The sequence below is a fragment of the Elgaria multicarinata genome, chromosome 10 (assembly GCF_023053635.1).
Source record: "Elgaria multicarinata webbii isolate HBS135686 ecotype San Diego chromosome 10, rElgMul1.1.pri, whole genome shotgun sequence".
NCBI classification, from domain to species: Eukaryota; Metazoa; Chordata; class Lepidosauria; order Squamata; family Anguidae; genus Elgaria; species Elgaria multicarinata.
This window is the reverse complement of record NC_086180.1, coordinates 70,970,469-70,994,767: the sequence shown is the minus strand read 5'-3', so window position 1 is coordinate 70,994,767 and position 24,299 is coordinate 70,970,469. Positions and strand designations below refer to the sequence as shown.

Genomic DNA, 24,299 nt, shown 5'->3' with positions numbered 1-24,299 from the left:
GGATTGAAGAAGGAAAAATTGGCTCCATTCTTTCCATTTAGAGTTTCCCCTCCCCCTCCTTTTTTTTTTTTAAAAAAAAAAATCACCTCCCCCCCAGTGTGGAGTGGAATTTCAGGACAAAAATGGGTGAAGGGAAGGTTTAAACTCCCTCCCCTTCCCAGAGCACCATGGCCTTAATCTGAATTAAGGTTGTGCACATATTCATGAAGGTAAATAAAACTTGGTCCCAACAACAACAGGTGCTTTAATGGATTTTAGAGAACAGGAACATTTTCAGCCACCTAGATGGTGATACATAAGAAATGGATTCAAAATGTAGAAAGAAGTCTTCAATGAAGTTTCCATGATTTCCAGTTCAATGGTGAGCCTCCATAAGACCAGCTCCTTCTTTTTTCATGGCTTTCAGGCCACACACCTGAATAGGGCTGCTATCTCTTGGTTCATTGAACTAGATCAGGTGAGTAACTTGTGGCCTTCCAGACATTTGGGCCTACATCTCCCACCAGCACAGCCAATTGTAAGGGATTATGGGAGTTGTAGGCAAAAACATCTGGAGGGCCATAAATTTCTCACCCTTGAATTAAAAGATTTGGACAGTGTAATGGTGGGGAGTGTATTTCACCAGTCCAATTTGCTCCTTGCACATCTCCCTGAATGTCATGGGGCTATTTTTTTCTTTTTCGTTCCTGCACAAAATGACTTGTAGAGACATTAATTCTACCATGCATCTTAAACACAAACTGGCAGTTTAAGATGCAGCTGCTAGGTGACCATATGAAAAGGAGGACAGGGCTCCTGTATCTTTAACAGTTGTATTGAAAAAGGAATTTCAGCAGGTGTCATTTGTATATATGGGGAACCTGGTGAAATTTCCTCTTCATCACAACAGTTAAAGCTGCAGGTGCCCTGCTCTCTTTTAAATCTGGGCACTATAGTATAGCTCCTGCAGCTTTAACTGTTGTGATGAAGAGGAAATTTCACCAGGTTCTCCATATATACAAATGACACCTGCTGAAATTCCCTTGTCTATGCAACTGTTAAAGACTTAGGAACCCTTTCCTCCTTTTCATATGGTCACCCTAAGAATATTTATTTTTGCGTTATATGTGGGGCTGCCTTTGAAAACGGCCTGGAAACTTCAACTGGTACAAAACAGGGCAGCACATTTATTAACAGGGACTGGCTGACGAGGCCACATTACGCCAGTCCTTTTCCAGCTTCATTGGCTGCCAGTCCAGGTCCGGCCCGATTCAAAGTGCTGGTATTAACATTTAAAGCCCTAAACGGCTTGGGGCCAGGTTATCTGAAGAAATGCCTCCTCCCATATGTACCTGCCCGGACCCTAAGGTCATCCTCAGGGGTCATTCTCCGTGAGCCTCTGCCAAAGGAAGTGAGGCAGGTGGCTACCAGGAGGAGGGCCTTTTCTGCTGTGGCACCCCGGCTGTGGAATGAGCTCCCTAAGGAGGTTCGCTTGGCACCTACATTATATGCTTTTAGACACCAGGTGAAGACCTTTTTATTCTCCCAGCATTTTAACAGTCTATAAATAAATTTTAACTTGGTGTTTTAAATTTGTAATTTTGCATTGCTGCTGTTTTTATCTGGTTGAGCTTTTATATTGTATTTTATATTATGGTTTTATACTTTGAATGTTTTTAATTTTTGTGAACCGCCCAGAGAGCTCCGGCTATTTGGTGGCATAGAAATATAATAAATAAATAAAATAAATAAATTATGTCAGCACAGGTCACTAAAGTACATCAATCAAGAAGGATTTCTGTTGCTATTGAACATCAGTGTTTTGATCAATTGACCAGTATGACATCAGTTTCACAGCATACTACAAATAAAGATTCTTCACCCTATATTCATTACTTTATTTCAGAGTTGTTTCACTGTTGAAGTATTTATATGACAGTCTTACATAATCATGAACTTTTAAGTGTGTAATCTTGTCGCTGGCATTATACAAATGTAGTTGGTGCCTCGTTAAGAAGTTCATGAAACACCTTTATGTCTTTCCATTTCCATTTGGATGTTCACTTGCACTTGTCCGCTGACACATGCTTTCATCTCCAGAGGCAGATTCGCACTTACACTCTACATTTAATGGTGGTGATTAGTCTGAGCATTTAGTTGCAAAGCTAAAGTTGCATTGGCTCTGTCTTGAATATGAATGAAGTACAAGTGAAAGTGAAACTTATATTGGAAGGTTTGAACTGTAGATATGGATAGTTTTGTGCCCCATGAAATTCTCAGCAGCTGTACCCTAGACAAGTTATAGATCTCTTCTCTCTAGATCAATAATGCTGAATAAAACTATAATAATAATAATAATAATAATAATAATAATAATAATAATAAATTATTTCTTACTCGCCTCTCCATTTTGATCGAGGCAGGGAACAACAGTAAGTATAAAATACATAGAAGTATATAAGTATAAGTATAAAATACTATCTGAACATACAGTGTCAATGTCTATGCCAAAAACATAGAACACTCTTACCCTTAATAAACCCTTAAGTGTATTAAATCCCAAATTTGAGGGTTACTTCACATATTGTGGCAATTCAGATGTGATGACCTCATAAGGAGCCCAGAGGACCACTGTCATCACAGCCAGGTCACGTTTTTGCAGAAAGCCCTATTTCAAATTACTTTTTCTTTAAAACTTAGGGTGGAGCTATCACTAGTGGATCACCTGACTCAGCCTGTAGCTATAAAAGCCTGTGATCTGTACGTGGGGGCATTTTCCTTAGCCGGGGATGACCAGAGCAAGTGAGTTCTGTAGCAGGGCTCTCTGTTATTTGAGAGTGAACAAACAAGGAAATTTCACGTGGAACTGCTGTAAGAGGTGGTAGATTTAAAGTTTCTGTGCTGAGTTTGTGATTTGTTTGTGGGTTTGGGTTTTTCTCTCTCTCACTCACTATTTGCTTAGGCTGCTGGGTCACCTGAATCAGGGCATGGCTAGACAGGGCGTTATCCCGGGGATTGCCCCAGGATCTTCCCTGTGCGTCCACATGACGCACAGGGGATCTTGGGGTAGGGAGGGATGATTCCTCCCTTTCCCTGGGATATCACCCTACCCTTCTATGCCAACTTTTCCCACGGTCCTGGAATGATCCATGAGGAGCCAGGAACTGGGCATGGAGGGAGCAGGACTATTTTTTTTAATTTTAAAAAATACCTTTGTGCAGAAGCACTGCTGCATTCTTTTCCGATAAAAAAATTAACAAAATGGCGGGCACAACGTCCTCCGGGGACATTGTGTGCCATGTGTAAACAGAGTGTGATTATCCATGAAGTAGGTAAGTCCGGGATCGCCCCCTCTCTGGTCCTCTACACCCATAGGTATAGACATGCCCTTAGCCTGCTGTTTTTGCTCTCCGCCACTGCATTTTCAAGTTGCTTTAAAACACTGGGGTCAACTGACTCAGCCTGCTGTTATAAATGTTTGTGATTGGGGCCACTTTCCACAGCTGGGGGCAATCAGAACAGGTGACCTCTCTAGCAGGGCTACGTTTCCTTGGAGTCACCAAACAGGGTGCACTAACAGATGGGTGACCATCTGAAAAGGAGGACAGGGCTCCTGTATCTTTAAAAGTTGTATTGAAAAGGAAATTTCAGCAGGTGTCTTTTGTATGCTGCAGGAGCCCTGCCCTAGCTATACTAGTATGGCAAGATACAAAAGAGGGCAAGGCTCTTGTAGTTTTCACTGTGGCTTGTTTAAAGGTCCCCCCTCTCTTTCCCTTTGGTTTGGGCTGTTACTTAAGATCAAGCATAGCATCTTCACTCCGCAAAGCATTGGACAAGTTTTCCCTTGATAGCCTTGTTGACAAGATATTAAATGTGGATTGGATGCTATATTGTTAGGTGGACCAGCAACCGTACCTGAATGTTCTATAATACAATGACGCTGTTAGCACTTCACTGTGCATGCTAAAACAAGCAACAGCCATGATTTGTGCATTAGATTTCTGTTCACATGTGATTAGGTGAAGACTGCTATGCCGTGTGAATTGTTTTTGTGCATCTTGTAATCTTTCATTTTGGGGTAACTGCAATAGCCAAACCAGTTGAGCCATATATATTGTTCACATATTTTATTTTGCATCTTGTTACTTTATCTTTTCTATTTGTTTTGAAATAATATGTGTCCCAGTCCTTTACGACAGAATATTTATTTATTTAAAGCATTTTTGTCCTAAGACCAAAAAACTCCCTGCCCACTCGCTTTCAGGACAGTATCTAAAGGTGTCATCCCCCAAAATCAAATAGCACTAGTGGAGCCCACTGAATTTTTCTGTTCAAGTAGTTGCCTATTATGCTTGCTTAACAGTTACGCAATCGGTTGCACAATGGTTTGCACAACTGGTTGTACAATGGGTTTCACAAGAGTTATACAAGAGTTATGTTCAAGGCATTGGGGAGTGGGTTGCACAATCGCTTGCACAACAGTGACATTGTTTGTGTGGATTCTTCTCTTGCACAGAGTTCAGAATGTAGTTTCCACTAGCACAACAGAATTTGCACTAACGGAAGGACACAGTTGGATACTGACCAGAGTCTAAAAAGACATGACACACAAGGAAAAAGAGATGAAATGGGGAGGGGAAGAATAGGATACAATTTTACATCAATAAATGACCCAACGTAGACATGGCTTATTACAGTGATTGCTGGGTTATGAGTGAAGCAGCTGAGAATTACAAGAACTAATTTATTTCTGAGATAGAATAGTCAGATATGTGTATCAAAAACAAGGACCTATGGCTGCATCCTGTGCAGGTGAACTTGGGAATAAGCCTGATCAAACTCAGTGCGACTTACTTCCAAGTAAGGCTACATAGGTTTATGTGGCACTTTCCCCGTGCAGAGTCTGCTTTGCAAAGTACTGAGGAGCCAGGGTGTTCTGAAATAACAGCCTTTGGAGGTTGTTGATTTCATAAAACTTTTGCTATGTGAAATTTAAAGCATATCATTAAAGCAGGGAATTTTGTTTAAAATGTCAATCTCAATGAGAGAGTGGTCTGATTTCGGGCACAGTCCTATGCATGTTTAGACAGCTGGCTGGGGGATGCTGGGATTTGTAGGACCCTTGGGCTGTCTCAATATGCATAGGATTGTGCCCTTAGCTGTCCAAAATATCAATGTCCAATTCAGACACAATGACATCAAGTGCTCATGGTAAAAGGCATTTGAACTGTTGGTTATTAGTTATCCAGATATATATGTGGTTAAACTGGAGAAATGGTTGAAGACCTGAGCATGTCTTTTCTTTTATTCTTATTCAGTCTTTTCTTTTCTATCCTCAGCTGTAAGCACAAGGTATACTTGGAGAAGCTTCCAAACACTAGCATAATTATTCCATTTCATAATGAGGGTTGGACTTCACTCCTGAGGACCATACACAGCATTATCAACAGGACGCCAAACAGCCTGATAGCGGAAATCATTCTCGTTGATGACTTCAGTGACAGAGGTAAGGCCAATGGGCTAAATTCCTTCACCAGTTGCAGATTGCAGTTCTCATATAAATTATAACTGAAATGATTCTCTCTCCCCACACACCTTTTGAAGAAAATTTCCATTTCTCTATGAACGATATGTTCAATTAGGTATTCATGGTAAGATGGTTCTGTTCATTTGTTTTCACCCAAGGTCTGATATATTTTATACTAAGGGCAAAAGAAGGTTTAGGAGTCTCCTATGTCTTTTCCCCTGAAATAACATGGCTGAATTGGAATATTGTATCTGCAGTTTTCCAGATAACTAATGCTGAAAACATCCTCTCTCTTTTTTGCTCAGTGTTATTCTTCTCCGTAAAAACCTATTAACTTTGACCTTTTGGGGGAAACTGTTTATCAGATTTCCCACTTCGTATTTTATTGCATGAGACAGCTTGATTTAACTGTAGTGCTACAACGATATTATAATTCAGTCTTTGAGGGCTAGGAAGGAAAACTTGTTTCAAAATATGGGTTGTCTGAGGGGGAGTCTACACCAGCCGTGTGTTGCAGGATTGTATCACAGTCATCACTAATGGGGCACATGATATTCATCTGCTCCCATGGCAATCTCAGCTCCACCTCTCAGTTATACTGGAATTTCTGTGACTGGTTTTGTCGTGCTTTTTCCAGCTCAGTGTGCGGGAATGGACCTGCCCGCCATTGCCACATGTTCTGGATGTGTATCGGCATGTTTTACCGCCAAGTGTGTGTGTTGTTTTATTTAATACAAACATATCTCTGTGCAGGAGCGCATATTTGATGGAGTTTCTATCCCCCCATGTGTTGCTGTATGTCTATGCTCATGCGCATACCTCACGAACCATTAAAAAAACACCTCTGCCCCATAAAATATCTCTGCCCCTTAGCCATATCATTCCGCCCACTTCTGCCTATCCACATGAGCAAGTGACGTAACAGGGCACACGTGCTACTGCAATGGCACTCCTGAAATTGCGGTACACTTCAGTGTGCCCCGTGAGTGCTGATTGCGGAAGCGGGCACATCCCTCTTCCATGCCAAAATGCCTGCAGATTCACTGGGCACAATCCAGATGGAGTCATATTCACCTCCATTTACTTGAAGCCTAATGTTGTGCTTAATGGTGCAATATTATATACGTACAGTATGCCCAGAAAAAGTCACACTAAATTCAGTGGGGCTTAACTATTTCCTTTTAAATAGAGTGTCAAAGTAGTGCAATGGTTTTATTGTTGGACTAGGGGGTTCAATGAGGGGCAAAGACGAATTGGCAAAAGTTGCCTCCTCTTCCATTGCTTTCTCCCAGCAGGTACTCTGGATCCAAACTCACTTTTTTTGTTTTTTAAAAAGGTTTTAGACTTGTCTATTATATATATATATATATATATATATATATATATATATATATATATATTTGACTTCTCAGAGTGGATAACAAACATAACAGACTATTTTTGTGCTTTGCACAGTAATGATTCAAGTCAACCATTGTCTTTTCATGCTTTGTCATACAACCAGATAAGTTTCTTTCTGTTGCAAATGTGTGTTGATTGTTGGATTCAACCAGAAGTGCTTTGGGTGTAGTTTTTATTGTTCCTAATTGTTCCTAGTTTATCCAGGATGATAGAGTGTGAACCTTTTCTGGCATTTGATCACAATTTTTGTTCTAATACAAATGGATCATTGTTATATTTATATGATATTGGGAAGGGCAGTAGAATACAAAGAGCCTTACCTCTAGGAGAAATGTTGATAAAACATCACTGATATGTGTGTTTCCCAGAAAGAATCTCATTTTACAGTTCTGTAGCTAAAGCTGAGTTACGGCATATCCATCTTTCTTGGACCTGCTTCACTGTCATCTCCCCTGCAATGTGATTTTTTTTACGGTTGGCCCACCTCGTCTTCCAGAGCTTAATTGTGGTCATACAATAAATAAGCAAATACTACACACTTTGGGGGGGGGACTATGCAGTGACCAACGGCTTCAGGAAATAGATAAATATAAGTTCGCGTTGATTCATTTCAGTGGGGTGTTTGTTTTTGAGATAAATATAGGATATCTGTAAATACAGTGGTGGCCAAAATTATGGACACTTTGAAATTTTAATGTTTTGCAACTTTGCATGCTTATAGAAAAAGTTCTGTTTCATGAAATTCAAATGTTTATATATCTATTGAAAGAGAATTTAATGCTGAATTCAATACAAAAACAGAATGCAAATATCTGCAGTACAAAAAAAGTTATGCATACTTTAGTCTAAAAACAAACACAGGTGTGATGAAGAAGCGGATTGGAATTGCAAACCCTACTGGCCAATCATAGTCCTTGTTCTGGGGACCAATCACATGGTAGTAGCTATGATACATCATGTTTCAAGTTGGGGGAAGTCAGTTTTTCTGTTTGTTCTGTAACTGAAGCACATTTGGTGATTGTGTGAATATTTGAAGTATTTCTCAAATTAAAAGTGTACATACATACAACATAAATGGAGTAATAGCACCAAAGAAGAGAATTGATTGGACGTCCACCAAGGAAAAGAAGCAGGATTGTTGCATTACATGAATCAGGTCTTTCAATTGATATATAAACATTTGAATTTCGTGAAAGAGAACATTTTCTATAAGCATGCAAAGTTGCAAAACATGAAAATTTCAAAAAGTGTCCACAATTTTGGCCACCACTGTATGTTTGAAGTTTGGGAATTTTTGTTGTTGTTTTAACTTCCTTGCATCCAGAAAATGAGTGCATCAAGGGAATGGTTTAGCCTAGCCATCTTAATCCCCGTGCTATTTTCTATTTGCATGGAATTTTCTGGTGGGCAGTTCTCCGATCTCTGACCTGCAGGCAGAAGTGGGGCACTGCAGCTAGAACCTTTATCTCTTTTTCCTTCTAATTGTAATCTTGAGCTCCATTATACCAAACGTCAAGCATCCTCCATAGACCCCAAATTTACTTTTCCTAAAAATTTGCTATCCCAAGCAACCAGTATGAATGTTTGTGAAGTGGGGGGGGGGCTGCCTTGGTAGCAGCTCTTCATAATGGAGAGAAGAAGATCCCCACATGTGTCACCTTCTGTTCCATCACATTAGCACAACAGCAAAAGAAAGTTACCGCTTCTCTTGACATGGTACGTGGAAGCATGTTAATATTGCAACACAAGGCTTTGCCTGTATGTTCACGACACACAATGAAAAAATAACAGCAATGTCTTGTTAAATGCTGGTGTAAAACTTCCCTCAAGTAATTGTTGTGTAAGGTTTTCTGTTGCACCTCAGAGATTCTATCAATACTATACTCTTTTAGATTCTTTTGTCCTTGAAGGAAAGGGCTCAGGTGCCTTTATGGCATTCATATCCCTTAAAATGTTTTTGGAGAGATTAAGGGCACAATTCTATGCATGTTTAGACAGAAAAGTCTTACAATGGGAATACTGGGAGTTGTAGGACTTTATACATGCATACGATTGTGCTAGTAAGAATTTATCATTGCCATGCAAGGCACTTTATTACAAAAACTTTCCTGCAAAAGTGTGCTAAGAAGAAATTGCCAAGAGACAAGCAAACTTGTCAGAAATGCAATTATTTAGCAACGTGGTAAATGTTTAGCACCTTGGAAGGGCTGTAAAAATAGATGAAGGGAATGGTTGTGTGTTCCCTACTTTATATTCTTATCTAATGCTAACATTGAAGAACATATAAAGGACCTTCGATGACAGACAAGAAAAAAGATATTTCCGCACAGAGCATACCACTGAGCATTCTGCCAAACTACTTCAGAAAAGTTATTTTGCAGGCCTTGATTTTATACACATTTTTCCCCGACTCCAAAACTCGTTACATTGTTCATGCATAACAAACAATAATTTCTGCTATTTAGATAATAGAAACCTGGAAGGATAGTTGCTCTTTTGAAACTTGATAGGATTCAAATGAGAGAGCTGGTGTTGGGAGGGCGAAATAGGAGGGTGGAAGGCTACACAACTGTTTAGAATATTTGACTATCCAGTACCTTTCCATTACAAATTATGACATATGAGTGGGTCAGACTTTGCTACCACCACCCAGAAATCTTGGATATGGACTTCCTTGCCTTACATATTGGGTAAGAATTTTGGCATGCATATATAGCCTAGTTCCATAAATTTCCCCTCTTGAAATAGAGCCATTAATGGGGGTGGGGGAAATAGGTTTTACATCACAGGTGGGCAACCCGTGGTCCTCAAGATGTTGGAGTGCAACTCCCAACATTCTTCACCATTGCCTATGATGACTAGAGCTGATGGGATTTGCAATGGACCTCCAGATGTTGCACAGGAGATATGACAACTCCAAGGTATGTATATGTACAGGATTTTAAGTCAACGATAGTGTGAATGGACTTTAGAAGTCCTCTTACAATTCAGAACTTCCCTGTTGTCTTTTTCTTTTTAAATTGGGGGTAGGGTAGGACTTTGCTAGTTGTTACATTGGAGGTTGTTGACTTGAGAAATAGTGTGGGTAAGCTACCTATGCTATGCTAAATCATATCACTTGAGGTAAGGATGATGGATGTTTACCTGAGGCCTTGTACACTTGATGGGATTGATCAGCCAGGCTAATTGCTTCAGTGGCTGAAGCAAATAGCCTGGCTGACCAGTCCCCTCATCCTGAACAATGGAAGCCTGACCAATAGGGTGGCAGGACTAATTTAGTGAGGGCTGTTTGGAAGTAGCCTAGGGTCATGACTAGATTCAGTGATGTGTTTGGGGGGGGGGGAATAACCTCCTTTGTTGCCTAACACAGTAAAAAGGGTTTTTATATGGAATCTTGGGGTAAACCCATACCTCAGTGCTGCAACTAAATAAAAACTAGCTTCCAGCAGAACTGTCATGAAAAAATGGATAATTGTACAAAAGGCTTCGGACATAAATTATCAGCTGTAGTTGGTTAAGTTACTAATGTATTATTATGAAACTGGGAGTAGATTAAACAATAAATCCAATATCTCTAATATTTTCAGTGGCAGCAGTAAACATATTACATTAGTGGGAATGGCCAGTTTCTCTACAGATCCAATATTTCTAATATTTTCAGTGACAGCTAAACATATTACATTCGTGGGAATGGCCGCTAGCACGATAGCGCCACCCACTTTCAGAATGGGCCAAGTCACTTGTGCGCCCTTCTGTGAGTTCTGCTGACTTGTCCCATTCCAGAAGTAATGGTTTTGGCTAGTGTCAGGTTGTTTTTAATTTTAAGAGGTTCTGAATATAGTCTGCTTGGAAGTGTAAGTTCCTGTAATACCTTGCAACAGTACTCCTTAAATTTCCCACTATAGTAGGTGTAAGGAAGATCCGGAGATAGATTCCCAGAAAGATTGACTTCACTCAGACTCACAAGCTCAATGAAACATTTAAAACTTTAAAATGTTTATTAAAACAATTTAAGAAAGTTAAAGTCAAACAGACGCACGAACCTCCATTCAGCAACGCAAATTAAAAGAACATACTCACAAGTCTGGCAGATTTCTGGAGAACAAGACAAACATAGACAAACACAGACTCAGCAAAGGAGCTCTTCTCTGCAGAGGGACTCCCATCTCTCCCAGGCAAGACCAAGTCATGCCTGAGGGAAATGGAAGACATCTTTTCCCTCTGTGCTCAGCCTTAAAAGCCCAATTTGGCATCATCAATTCCTCCTATTGATGTCTTCTAAACTCCTAAACCCATTGGACCACCTCATAATTTAGACCATCCTTGTCCCAGAATGTTCCATCCCTTTCCTGATGTATTTGTTTATCTCCAAGTTGGACATTACTTCTGCTTTTCACATGATCAACTGTCTACTTTACTTCTTTGTTCTTACAGACATGGGGATTTTTTCCAACCACAACCTCACCTGTCCTTCACCCTGGATCCTTCACCTAGTTACAATTAGTACATGTCACAAGTTCTTATGGCAAACATCTTTTAAGCAATACCAAGTTGCAAGAACTCATGAGTAACCCCAATCTTACACATACTGAGTAAAATTTCAAATGAAGAAATAATCTTACATTATCTTAATCTATCTGATTAACCAAATCAGGAGAACAGGGTTAACTGTAGAATAACAACAAATCAAAATGAGTTAAGTGTGTGTGTGGGGGGGGGGGATTGAATTATCTTTTTAAAACTAGGAAGCATTCAGAACAAGAGGAAGTATATTATGATATTATTAGGGGGGTGCTTCGCCTCAGTCCCAAAACCTGAATCCGAGTTGACACGGGTGGATTTCGTCTGTCTCAGACTGAGGCCTTAGCTAGACCTAAGGATTATCCCAAGCAAATAGAGGGGTCATCCCTGCTGCTCCCGGGATCCCCTGTGTGTCATTTGGATGCACAGGGATGATCCCGGGACAACCCTGGGATATAGGCCTGGTCTAGCCATGGCCTTCATCCGGTTCGGGATCAGATTGGGCTGCCTCAGCCCAGAGCAGACGAAGCACTTCAGGCCAATTCAGCCCAATGACGAGCCACCGCCCGCCTCCATCCCACTTGCCTGCAGGACTTACCTGAAACCTCTGCACGTGCTGGCGAGCCACCCATCCTTTATGACTGCTGCTCTGGCCTGCCGTAGATCTACTGCAGCAAACTGTGGCTGCCAGAAATGGCCACTGGAGGAAAGGAGAGTCCAATCGGCTGCTAGTTGGCCTCACAGCAAGCTTTCTCAGAAGCCCATGGGTGCCCAGGAAACTGCAACACCCAGCCTGCTTTGGATTCAGAACTAAATCCAAAGTGGACCCGGGCAGTGCTGAGGTGCTCTGAGCTTCAGTTTATTGCCAAAATCCACCCACACAGACAACTAATTTTAAGTTATAGCTTGCTTTCTATGATATAACTCGTTTTGTTTTTACAACTTCGTCAATGTTGCTTCTGGGTTGATATTAACATTAGTTTTTATTTCATTACATTTTTGCACAGATTGCCTAACGTGCTCCTTCTGAGCTCGCTCTATCTGCATCAACCCTATGTTTTATTTATTTATTTATTTGCATTCAAGAATATTACAAAGTCTAATTGACAGGAGACAGACCTTCTGGCATAATTGGTTTAGCTTGCTTTTAGAGAGATTAATCTGTTCTAAGGTGATCACAAGAATAGTCAGAAACAGAGCCTTGATGATATGCTAATAACGACCTTTTCTAGTCAGCCTTTTGTTCTTTTCTTAATGTCTGCATTAGCACTGCCAATCCTGTCAACAGTTAACAGTGGATGCCTAGTGAGTAATCCTGAAACTCCCATTTGTCAAGCTGCTGTGTCTGCAGTCATGGGTTTTTTTTACTGAGACATGTTGTTAATTGGACAAAAAGCCATTAGTACTTTTGACAAACACATCTAAATTCTTTACAGGAGTATCAAGCATTATTTTCTGAATTTCATCCTGAGCCACTTGTTCGCATGTATCCTTATCCATGAAAAAGCCGGTTGACCTGGTCATTGACTCTTTAGCATCCCAACTGAATACATCCCCAATGAATAAACATGCCTGTTTCCCTTCTGCCAGAGGAGCACGGGGGCAAAGGCCCGACTGACTAGAAGCTGTTGGGCACTTTGTAAGGGGCCTTTGCAGGCCTGTTACTAGAAGGAATAGAACCCCAAGACAGCAAAGATGACAGTGATCGTATAAGTAAGACTTGGGACTAAAATTTATTTATTTATTTATTTATTTATTTATTACATTTTTATACCGCCCAATAGCCGAAGCTCTCTGGGCGGTTCACAAAAATTAAAATCATCATAAAACAACCAACAAGTTAAAAATACAAATACAAAATACAATATAAAAAGCACAACCAGGATAAAACCACGCAGCAAAATTGATATAAGGTTAAAATACAGAGTTAAAACAGTATAATTTAAATTTAAGTTAAAATTAAGTGTTAAAATACTGAGTGAATAAAAAGGTCTTCAGCTGGCGACGAAAGGAGTACAGTGTAGGCGCCAGGCGGACCTCTCTGGGGAGCTCATTCCACAACCGGGGTGCCACAGCGGAGAAAGCCCTATTAAAAGCATAATCAGACAGACATATTATAGCATGCTTATTACTGCACTCATGGATTTTCGTGGGTCCTTTTCACGACACCCCTTCTGCTCATTTTTCCATCACAAAACAAGACCTGGAAAATCCAATTCTTTTGGCTGTGATGAAACTTGCTGTCATTTCTTGCTGTGTGCAGGAGAAGCAGCACAATAAGAACACCCACTGCATGGGCCACATGGTCATTATTTGCTTCTTCTTTCTTCCCTATGTGAAGAAAGAGGAAGCTGTTCATCCCTATTGTGGGACAGCAGCAGGCATAGTGATGGTAGGGAAATGCAATTTCCCCCCTTCTGATGACACTCTAAGGGCATGTCTACACCATCCATTTATCCTGGGATCAGCTCAAGGCCATCCCTATGCATCAAAACAGGAGATCCTGGGGTCAACCAGGGACGACCACTCACTTTCCCTGGGATAAAATGGATTACTTTTATCCCAGTTTTTCCCACAGTCCTGGGACAACACTGAGGACCATGAGGGGTGTAGCATGGGCCCCCCGGGTTCTCCCTCCTCCCCACAAGTAGCAGGGCTCTTTCAAAGGGCATGGAGCTGCACATGGTGACTTTGTGTCCATCAGGGGTGGAGGGAGCAATTTTGCCATCCCCACAATGGCTGCCGGCACTTTTTGGTGCTGAGTTTTAAGGTGTGTTTTTTTACTTACTTCTTCGGAAGATCAGGGGCAACTCAATTGCGTGAACAGCTCCTTCTTCCCCAAAAATAAACACCACCCCGTAATGTCCCTCTTGGCTTTCGGGATGTCACACTGGTGTTTGGATGCTAGGGGAGGATCCTGGAAGCTGGAAAGCCTGAGATCCTCTTCGCCCCCACACACAATCCCGGAAGGCTCATAGGTGTAGATGATCCCTAAGTCTCATTTAGAGGTGGATATCTGTGTCACTTCAGATATTGTTGGAATTCAACTTCCATTCAGCCCTGCCAGCATGGCCAGTGTTCAGGGAAAACAGAAGCGCTGGTCCAATAGGAATGAAGATAGTATTAGCAGTCAGATATCATACAATACCAAAAAGAAACAATAGTCAATCTATTTAATTCCAAATGGTGAAATCAATTAAAATAAAGATATTACTTCAAAACCCAGTCGGATTACACCTAGACATTAGAGAACAGAGAGCAATGTTCCCAGCTCGTAGACAATACAGATAATATAGCTCAAGTCTTTGTTCTAGTGACTTTTGGATGCTCTTTCATAGCGAGTATAATAAACATTTCAGTTCTGAATGTGGCATCTCTCTCCTGGCAAGAAAGCAAATATAGTTGTTTCTTGTGGCTGCTTTTCTTTGTTTTCCTTGCTAATTTCATTGGCTATATATACAGGTCTCTTTAACATAGCAGACATTTTACATACCAATAGAAAATGGCCAATGTCCACCACCGCTACTGTGTTACATGAGCAGATTCCAAGATTCCTCGGGTTATTCTCCAGATGCCCAATATAATTTGCCAATGGGAGGACCTGAGCCTGGGCCTGTTCAGATATCATGCTAAGTTACAATAGCTAAGGGTTTTGACCCAACTATGGTGGCTTAGCGTGTCATGTTACCACAGTGTTTAAGGAACCTGCTGCAGTAGGTTAAGAGGCCATTCAAATATTTGTATTGTGGTTGAGTTGCTTTTAGTGTGTTCTTGACTCACTGCTTTGGTCATCTGGAGCCATTGGCTTGTATGTGTTTTTAGCCTTTGCTTTCTGCCTGCCATTTTATTTCAGAACCACATCCCTGGAAGAGTTAGTGACCCCTTCCACCCACCACCACCACCACCTCTGCCACCCTTCTGTAGCTTTCATATATCAGCGAACAGTTGTCCTAATTTAACCAAGAATCGCCTCATGAGAACAACCCTTTGCAATATAGAAGGGATAATCAGTCATCCATTACACTTGAGAATCATGAGCCACTCCATCAACTTTTTTAAAAAAAATTAGTAAGACAGTAAAACAATTATACGTGCATTTAAAAGTGTCAAGGTCAATCAATTATCCTCTGTGATAAGTTTACCAATAAAAACAAGTTGTCCCTTCTGAACAATATACACATGATTACATTTGCAAAGGTGAAAATGCCTGAGGCTGACGTTTTTTATGCAACCAGTTCCCCGAGTCACCAAAAAGAGACCCATTTCATTATTTCAACTTTCATGCAGCAGTAAACGATCAAGAGAAAGTTAAGCTCAACTGAATAAGCCTATAAATTATAAGCACAAATTACATAATGGGCCTGTTCAGATGACCCTTCAGTCTCTGTGGTTAGCAAAACTGTGGTTCTCTGGGGTTAGCACTAACCACAAGCTGTGCTGTCGCACACACCTAAGCCATGATTAGAGCCGCTAGTTCTGCAGATGGTCCAACTGTGGTTAGTGAGTGAGCAGGGTTTAGCAAAATCCATTGCACAAGACACCTTGAACCCTGCTGCTTAACCAAAAGCCTTAACCACCAGGATTTAAGGTGACTTCTGAACAGGCGCTATAATTTCTCAGTTATTTTGTCCAGAGTACTAAAATACATAGTCTGGGCAGAGAAAAAAATCACTTATGTGTGTTTCAATTAATGTAATATAGATTAACGAGACCGAGCTTTCTAAAATATCATTACTGCTAATGCTGTTTGACATTTATTTACTGCAAGAAGAGGACTTACTCTTTAGCAACGCTTCTAGTGATGCAGTTGATGGTCGTGGGTATTTACAACCTACATAAAATGGACAAGGATGGTAGAGGGATGTAGTTCTCATGATGGAATAGAGTTCCCTTCCCCCAATCTGGCACACTTTAATGTGTTTGACTACAGCCCTGTCGTTACCAACCAGAATGGTTGATGCTGGCTGGGAGAAATGGGAATTGTAGTCCAACACATCTGGTGAACACCATATTGGGGAAGGCTGGAGTAATGGAAAGTCAGATGTCAGCAACAGTGCAGGCAAGTTGAGGCAGGGTCCTAGTTGTACAGGTTTTGCTGACCCTGAATACTAGGGTTTTAGAGTGAACCTGTGCGCTCAATCCAGTTTTGTCCCATTCTGTTTGAATGTTCAGGAAGCTTAGAAGACTCTCTATAACAGCATGGGAAGTGGCACAGAGCAGAGTGGGAAACTTCCTGACTGTCGGAGCAGTACAACAATGGAACCAATTCCCTAGGGAGGTCGTGGGCTCTCCAACACTAGAGGTATTCAAGAGGCAGCTGGACAGCCATCTGTCAGGGATGCTTTAAGGTGGATTCCTGCATTGAGCAGGGGGTTGGACTTGGTGGCCTTGTAGGCCCCTTCCAACTCTGCTATTCTATGATTCTATGCACCCCTATACACAATTAGGGTTCATAATACTCAAGCCCAACCAAGTTATTTTGGCACATGAGATAGAAATCCCACAAATCCATATGATTTGCATATTTTTTGTGATACCAAAATCCTGCTGCCTGAGGTGGCCACTTCACTCTGCCTCATAGTAGGACTGGCTTCAAGCCATTGTTTTCACTGAGAACTGCATGTGCCAAATCTTACCTAGATTGCATCATAGCCTGGGTGGAAAAGTATAGAGAAATTGATACAAATGTACAGCTGCTTAGGCGGTTTATGAATTTCACTATAGAACTGGAGTAACCCATTGAACACAGTGGGGTTTACTTCTCAGATTATTTATTTATTTATTTATTTATTACAGTTTTATACCGCCCAATAGCCAAAGCTTTCTGGGCGGTTCACAAAAATTAAAACCATAATAAACAACAAACAGGTTAAAAACACAAATACAGAATACAGTATAAAAAGCACAACCAGGATAAAACCATGCAGCAAAATTGATTTAAGATTAAAATACAGAGTTAGAACAGTAAAATTTAAATTTGTTAAAATTAAGTGTTAAAATGAGTTATCATGAGTACTCCCATGCAGGGATAAAAAGGTGGTGTTTTTTTATTCTACTTTGGGTAATTTTTGACTATTTGTTGTTTCCTGTAACTGTCCTCAGTTTATGTCATGGGGCGGGGAAATCATTCTGTTGGGTTTGTTTCTGAAATTCTTTAGTATGTTCTTTGAAACAATGTATACCCTCCTGCTAAGTAGAAATCCTGAGAGCATGTTGTAGCTCCCTCAAAATGATTTGCTAGTTGCTTGTTAGCAATAGAAAAGAGTTTGTGGGGGGACGGACAGCAAAGGATGTGTTAATAGGACTTGATAAGACCTGACACTTCCACTGGCTTTTCCTATAGCTGTTCAGGTTCACTTAATATTTGGAATGATTGAAATTGCTTGTCTCTTTAAATGACATAAATGTGGTGGCTTAGAGCTATGACTAAAGTAGCATTTGTTATTTGTCGTTTAGTTTAGTGGAGAGGGTAACAAATGTACAAATTAATGGGCAGGCACATGGAGGAATACTAGGTCCCATTGGCCCAAAGCCATCAAGCTTGGGCCAGCCCCATTTTACTTTTCTTCCTTGGAAATGTTTAATGAGCCAAGCAGTAACAGTTTCATTTCCCATGGCATTACTGCCCAGCAAGATAAGTTAGGATCCTATGGGGTGAGGGAGAGTTCTGGAAGAGCTGGAAAAATGTGTGTATCAAACTGATGATTATTTCAAGAAGACTTATTGCCAGTCTTGTAGCTGGATTACATTTATCAATCACATAATTATGCTCTTGGAGGGGATGCAATTTCAAACTATGTGCACTGCATATCAGATGAGCATGACATTAAGAACACTATTTTTAAAATCTTTATGTTTCAGGTTTTTAATGCCTAAGACACTCTTGTCACCAAAATCAATTGCTTTCAGTTTTAAAAATGACAAGAGACAAAATGGTTCAAATTGTTTCTACCAAGTGTGAACATAAAACTGAGTGTGTGAATCAAGAGCTACTAACATGTTCTTCTAGGAATACAAGCGCGGACACACCCTGCATTTGGCTTGCCTGACTGCGGGGGGGGGGGGGGCATTGCAAGCATGGAGGGGGGGGAATAAGGAGACATGCCAGGACACTTTCAAAATACTCCAAGTTTCCTCTCTCTACATAATGTCCCATGTAATAATATTTATCCATATGCTATACAATACACATTTTTAGCAGTCCCAGGAATCCCTCCTATAAGAATCAGATTGGAGAAATGAAACAAAATTGGTTTCTGTATTTTAATTTTTTTTTCATAGAAACGAATTAGAAATGAATGGGGGCTACATTCATTTGGTGTGCCATTCACTTTAGAAAAAATGTACACCCCTATGATAGAATTTGGAGGGAGGGGTGTAGAAGGAACACATCAAATTCCTCCAAGGGTTTCACGTTTGACTGGGGACAACAATTTGTTCTACACTAATTTGGTAACCCTGAAATAAATTTCTAAAATATCAATTGGCTTAGGAATATAAACCAGACTATCTTCAACTGAGAACATTAGTTATAGGCTTGTAAATACCATTTTAAAAGTACATAAAAAAGCAAGCCTTCATTCACTGGGTTTTATAGAACACCGTTTCGGCTTCCATTAGCTCTTACGTCTCATCCTGTCAAACATCCAAGGTAAATTTAATGTCTTGTGGGAGTGGTGGACATAATTTGTATGCATTTGGTTGTTGCTTTTTGACATTTCGTTTTGGAGAATGATGCCTTCCATAGTTTGACAACAATTCTTTTTTGATTACTCTTCCCTAGTTAAGACAAGGCAATTCCACCGTATTTCTTTCCTTATAAATAGAAGGTCAGATGCACCTTTGCTTTTGCTTTACTTTATGCAATTTTTTTTCAGTCTTTTGCCTGCATAGACAACAACAAAGAATGTATGTACATATTTATTGAAGAAGAGTTCATAGAAACACTAATAATGTGTGATACCTGTTTACACTTCTTTACAAATAACATGATGATTATCATTTTGATAGGATTCTGGTAAGGGAAATATACTTTTGGCATTCTCAGGGTTTTGTGATGAAGTGTAAGCTTCTCTTTCACCTGCAAAACACCCAAATATCCTGTTGTATTTTTGTCATGCAGAGAAACAGTACAGGAAGTTTTGGAATATGGATGCACCTTAATGAACCCTTTGTTCATTGTTCATTTGTTCTGAAGATTCTGTGGAGACTGTGCTCTGATCAATTTTAATTTTTAACAGTTTTCCAGTAGTGCAGAAAGTTCCTATGAAATGGAAAAGGCTTAGGGAGAGAATGTGGACAAGTGGAAAGTAAGTTGCCAGGAAGAATATGAGATGGATATGCAATTAATACCTTTCTATGCAGTCCAGTGCCTCCATAACACATTTCCATTCTAAAGGCAAATTCGCATATGCATGAAAATTACTTGATATCACATCATTCAATTTGTTCAAGACATAAGGCTGATTCAAATATATACAATCTCACTACTTGTTTATACTTGCTGAGCAACAGCTGAATATGTGAACCTACTCTACTGAAAACCTTATCATTTGGGTCTCATGTTAAATTTGTAATGGCCCGTTCACATGTTCAAGCCAACACTTAATGTTTGTTTGTTTATTTATTTATTGTTGCATTTATATCCCACCTTTCTTCCTCCAACATTAACGCTTAATGTTATAAGAACTACAAGTTCAACCACAGCTTTTAAAGCTCAACTAAAAACTTTTCTTTTTCCTAAAGCTTTTAAAACTTGATGTTGTGCAGACTTCTACTGTTACTTTCTACTGTTAGTTTTTCCCTACCCTGTGCCTGCTTACCCTTCCCTGTACCTGTTGGCATTCTCTTCCCCTCCTTATTGTTTTACTATGATTTTATTAGATTGTAAGCCTATGCGGCAGAGTCTTGCTATTTACTGTTTTACTCTGTACAGCACCATGTACATTGATGGTGCTATATAAATAAATAATAATAATAATAATAAGACAGCTGTAAAGGCTAGTCTCTTACAGCAGGCCTACTCAAATGAATTTTAAACCTAACAATTTTAAGATGTTGTGAATATTATTTTAATATTGTGTTGGTTTCATATGCTTTTTAACTAGTTTTATGTATTATATTTTAATTATTGTTGTTCCCCGCCTCGATCCAGTAGGAGAGGCGGGTAATAAATAAATAAATAAATAAATATAATAATAATAATAATAATAATAATAATAATAATAATAATAATAATAAAATAGCAAACATGTGTATGTGAACAGCTCCCGGTTATTTGTAGTGGAATGTGTGAATGACTTCTATTGAAGAGTATTGTATTTGAGGTGGGTTAAGTTGATGTAAAAGACCTGTCTGTGGTGTTTGATTAATGTGGCTGTTTCATGCATGCAAGTCATCAAATGAGTTGCAGCCATTCAGTGATGCACTTGTATGTATATTAAATCACCTTAAGACCTCTCAGCAGAGATCTTGCTCTCTTGCCCTGAGTTGTTTATTCACTTTTCTACAAGGTACTCAACTTATTTTCAAAAACGTAATGCTTTGTTTTGCAATTTGGATAGTTTTTCCCCCCTTCTCTAACAAGATTATCTCTGAAAAGCATGCAACTTCAAATTAAACAAGGTGGGTTCAGCTTTCCAGATCTTGCCGTATGTCATCAGGCTTAACTGCTAACTTGTACGAAATTTTGGTCTTTTTCACTTGGATTGGATTTTCCACCTTGGTCAGTTTTGAAATCTTCATGTCTGGATGGAATCTCCAAATGGATAGCATTAGGTTCTCGACATATTAAGGTGGACAGAGTTCCTCCCACAATCTCAAGGGTCAGAGATATGTGATGTATAATATCACACCAATTACAGTTTGACTCATTTTTATTTATTACATTTTTATATTGCCCAATAGCCAAAGCTCTCTGGGTGGTTCACAATGCTAAACTGACCATATGGGGAAATCAATATTTAAAAATTGGAAAGAAAATGTTTTTTGTGACGGACCTGGACAGACAGAATGATTCTTACCCTGGACCAATTCTTGGGTGTTAATGATGAGTTTTTGATATTTTCAGCATTGCGAGACAAATTTGAATTGGTTGCTACAGCGGAATGGCAGTACTTCCAATTTCAACATTTGTTATGCAATTGTGTTTTCTTTTCTTTTGTTGAAACTTAAAACCCTAACCCTAATTTTTGTGAACCGTCCAGAGAGCTTCGGCTATTGGGTGGTATAAAAATGTAATAAATAAAATAATAAAATTATAATAAAAAATTGATAATTTTTTTAAAGGTACTCAAGGTGGCTTACAGTCTTATAATAACACCACAACACCACAGAATAAGCAAGTAAAACGCCCCCAATAATATCAATAAAGACCACAAAAATAGATTAAAATAGGAGATTAAAACAGATCCCATCAAAAGCAGCAGGAATTTAAAACATTACATTAGCTTCTTTCTTTAGCTGCCTTATAAATGCCCTCAAAATATCTCACCCAGAAAACGTGATAACTAGCATGTCCAACCACACTTGTGGTTATCATTTGTGGTGTATTAGTGGCCAAAAAGAAAGGAAATTAACCAGTTTTCCAATTAAGAAAAACTTTCCTGCCTGCTTGATTGCTATATCATGGGCAGCCAGATGAATGCTGAAGTTGGACAGACCAGGCTAGTTCTTGTCCAAGGCAGTCTCACATGGATATGAAACTGACTTGTAAATCCATTCCATCTAATTTAAACATCACATCTGCAAATTTAAAAAATACATGAAAATGTGCATTACTTTTTAATTTTCCATAAATACACATCTTTATATGAATTTTGGCAAGTTTTTTGAGCTGAACATGGTATTACAAGATTCAGAGAAGTACTAAAACCAAAGAATAACTGTGTTGCAAGCTATATATTAGTTTGGGAAGTGTTTATCTGGTTGGTTTGCTTAAAAATTAGCAATGGATAGAATCTTCAAATGTCCTTAATGAATTCTTGTGAAGAGGTCTCTCCAACAACCTAAGGAAGTGTCAGTTAATTGAGATTGAAAGGCAGTATTCTGCCTCTTAACTTCATAGACATTTTTCCCTTCCCCCGGCTAAGGATCACTTGCATTACCTGGGATCACTATGGGCTCACCTACACCTAAGGGTGTAGCAGGAGGGGGAGGTTCACGGACTTACCTGCTTACCTGCAATCCTCCCCCCGCTTCTATACAGCCAAGTGACATCCCGGAAGGGAAGAGGGATATCACAGGTGCCATTTATTTATTTATAAGAGGAGCCATGCGGCCCCAGTCTAGGGAAAAAGATAAGTAAAAAAAATCCCCCCCTCTGCACCGAAACCCCCCCCCTCATCCCAGGGATGGTGAAATTGCTGCCCCCTCCACCCCTGAAGGGCATGGAGCCACCCCACACAGCTCCATGCCTGTTTGATGACCTGGGAGCCTGCACCACACCGTCTGCGGTCCTTGGAGCTGTCCTGGGACCACAGAAAAAACAGGAAATCCATGGTTACAGTTATCCCAGGGAAAGTCTCTGGCCGTTCCCGGTTGACCCTAGGATCCCCTGTGTGTCATTTGGATGCACAGGGATGACCTAGAGATAACCCCTGGATATATGCATGGTGTAGACATGACCCATATCTGCCAAAGTGGGAGAATCGGTATGGGCTAGACCAACTGTCATCAGTGCACTTGAGAGCTCAGCTTTAGCGGTGAATCAATAGAAGTTTTTCTGTTGATGCAGTTTGTGCCCAGAGTCTCTCATTCTTTTCTGAAATGTTTTCAGAATCTGTCACAGGGTAGTAATTTGCTGTAGCCCATTTTCATGTCCTCACTTTTAATATGTGCCCTTGTCTTGCTTGGAGCGTGTTGCTTGCTCTGCTGTAATGCATTTGGAATTCATGTATCCAGTCTATTAGAAGGAATGTGCTTGTCCTAGTAATAAAACAATTATGTTGACTGAAAAATCTATGAAGAAATGGCTTGTATCTCATGTAGGACATCTAATTAATTTTTCACATACCTGATTGGGTTTGAGAGATCTGCTTCAGAGGGGGGGAAATCAATCCCATCATGCTTAAATGGCACTGCAAGGTAAGGATGCTCTGAAAATAAGGAGCATCCAGAGCTCAGGCTTGATTAACTATTTATGTTATATCTTTATTATACCGTTAATCCATTTGCCTGCTGTGATTGCCCATATGAAAGATCAACTTCACATTGGTTTTGTGATGTGATAATGCTATTAGCATGTCCAATAGCATCGCCTTGCCTGTGTGATTGCTACTCATTTGGGTCAGTGGTCTTGATTACACTGTTTTGCATTTTCTCTGTCTGTGTGATTCCTTAAATGAAATGCCGCTTTCAATTATCGGCCACAACCATTTAGTCCATCTTCCACAGCTCTGGTTTGGAGCTAGAGATATGTTAGGGCATATCTATGTAAGATCTTTTGAAAGGAAGAGACATATAAATGAGTGGGGGGGGGTTATATTCAGAACACGTTCTTCCTGCTTCTGGGATGAAGTGTATGGCAATACTACCTTTATTAATTTCCAGTATTTTTATCCCAGTCTTCAGCCAGAAACAGCTCCCAGAGCAGCTTACATGTCATCAGCAAAACAAGGTAGTCACTGCCCGCGGGCTTACAATCTTAAAATATTTCACTACTAGTGAGATAGGGTGCAGCGGTTTGCAGCTCTGTGTTGTATCTGTATGCTGCCCTGTCGTCCCAGTGATATAGGGTGGGATACAAATGTTTAAATAAATAAATGTGTTGCCTAAGCACATGCATCTCAGCTTTCCGCATCTGAGAAGGGGAGTGGGGGAAATGGGAAACTTTCCTCAAGTTGACTTGTTTATCTTAGGATGCAAGCCAATG

At 40.0% G+C, this 24,299-nt stretch overlaps 1 protein-coding gene across 1 annotated transcript in view; it reads left to right on the top strand.

Moving 5' to 3' along the window:
• Positions 1 to 24,299, top strand: part of GALNTL6 (polypeptide N-acetylgalactosaminyltransferase like 6) — a 642,113-nt gene that overhangs the window by 281,039 nt on the left and 336,775 nt on the right. The window contains exon 5 of the mRNA XM_063135437.1: positions 5,319 to 5,485. Within this exon, the coding sequence (XP_062991507.1) occupies positions 5,319 to 5,485 (167 nt within the window). The remainder of the gene's footprint in view (positions 1 to 5,318; positions 5,486 to 24,299) is intronic.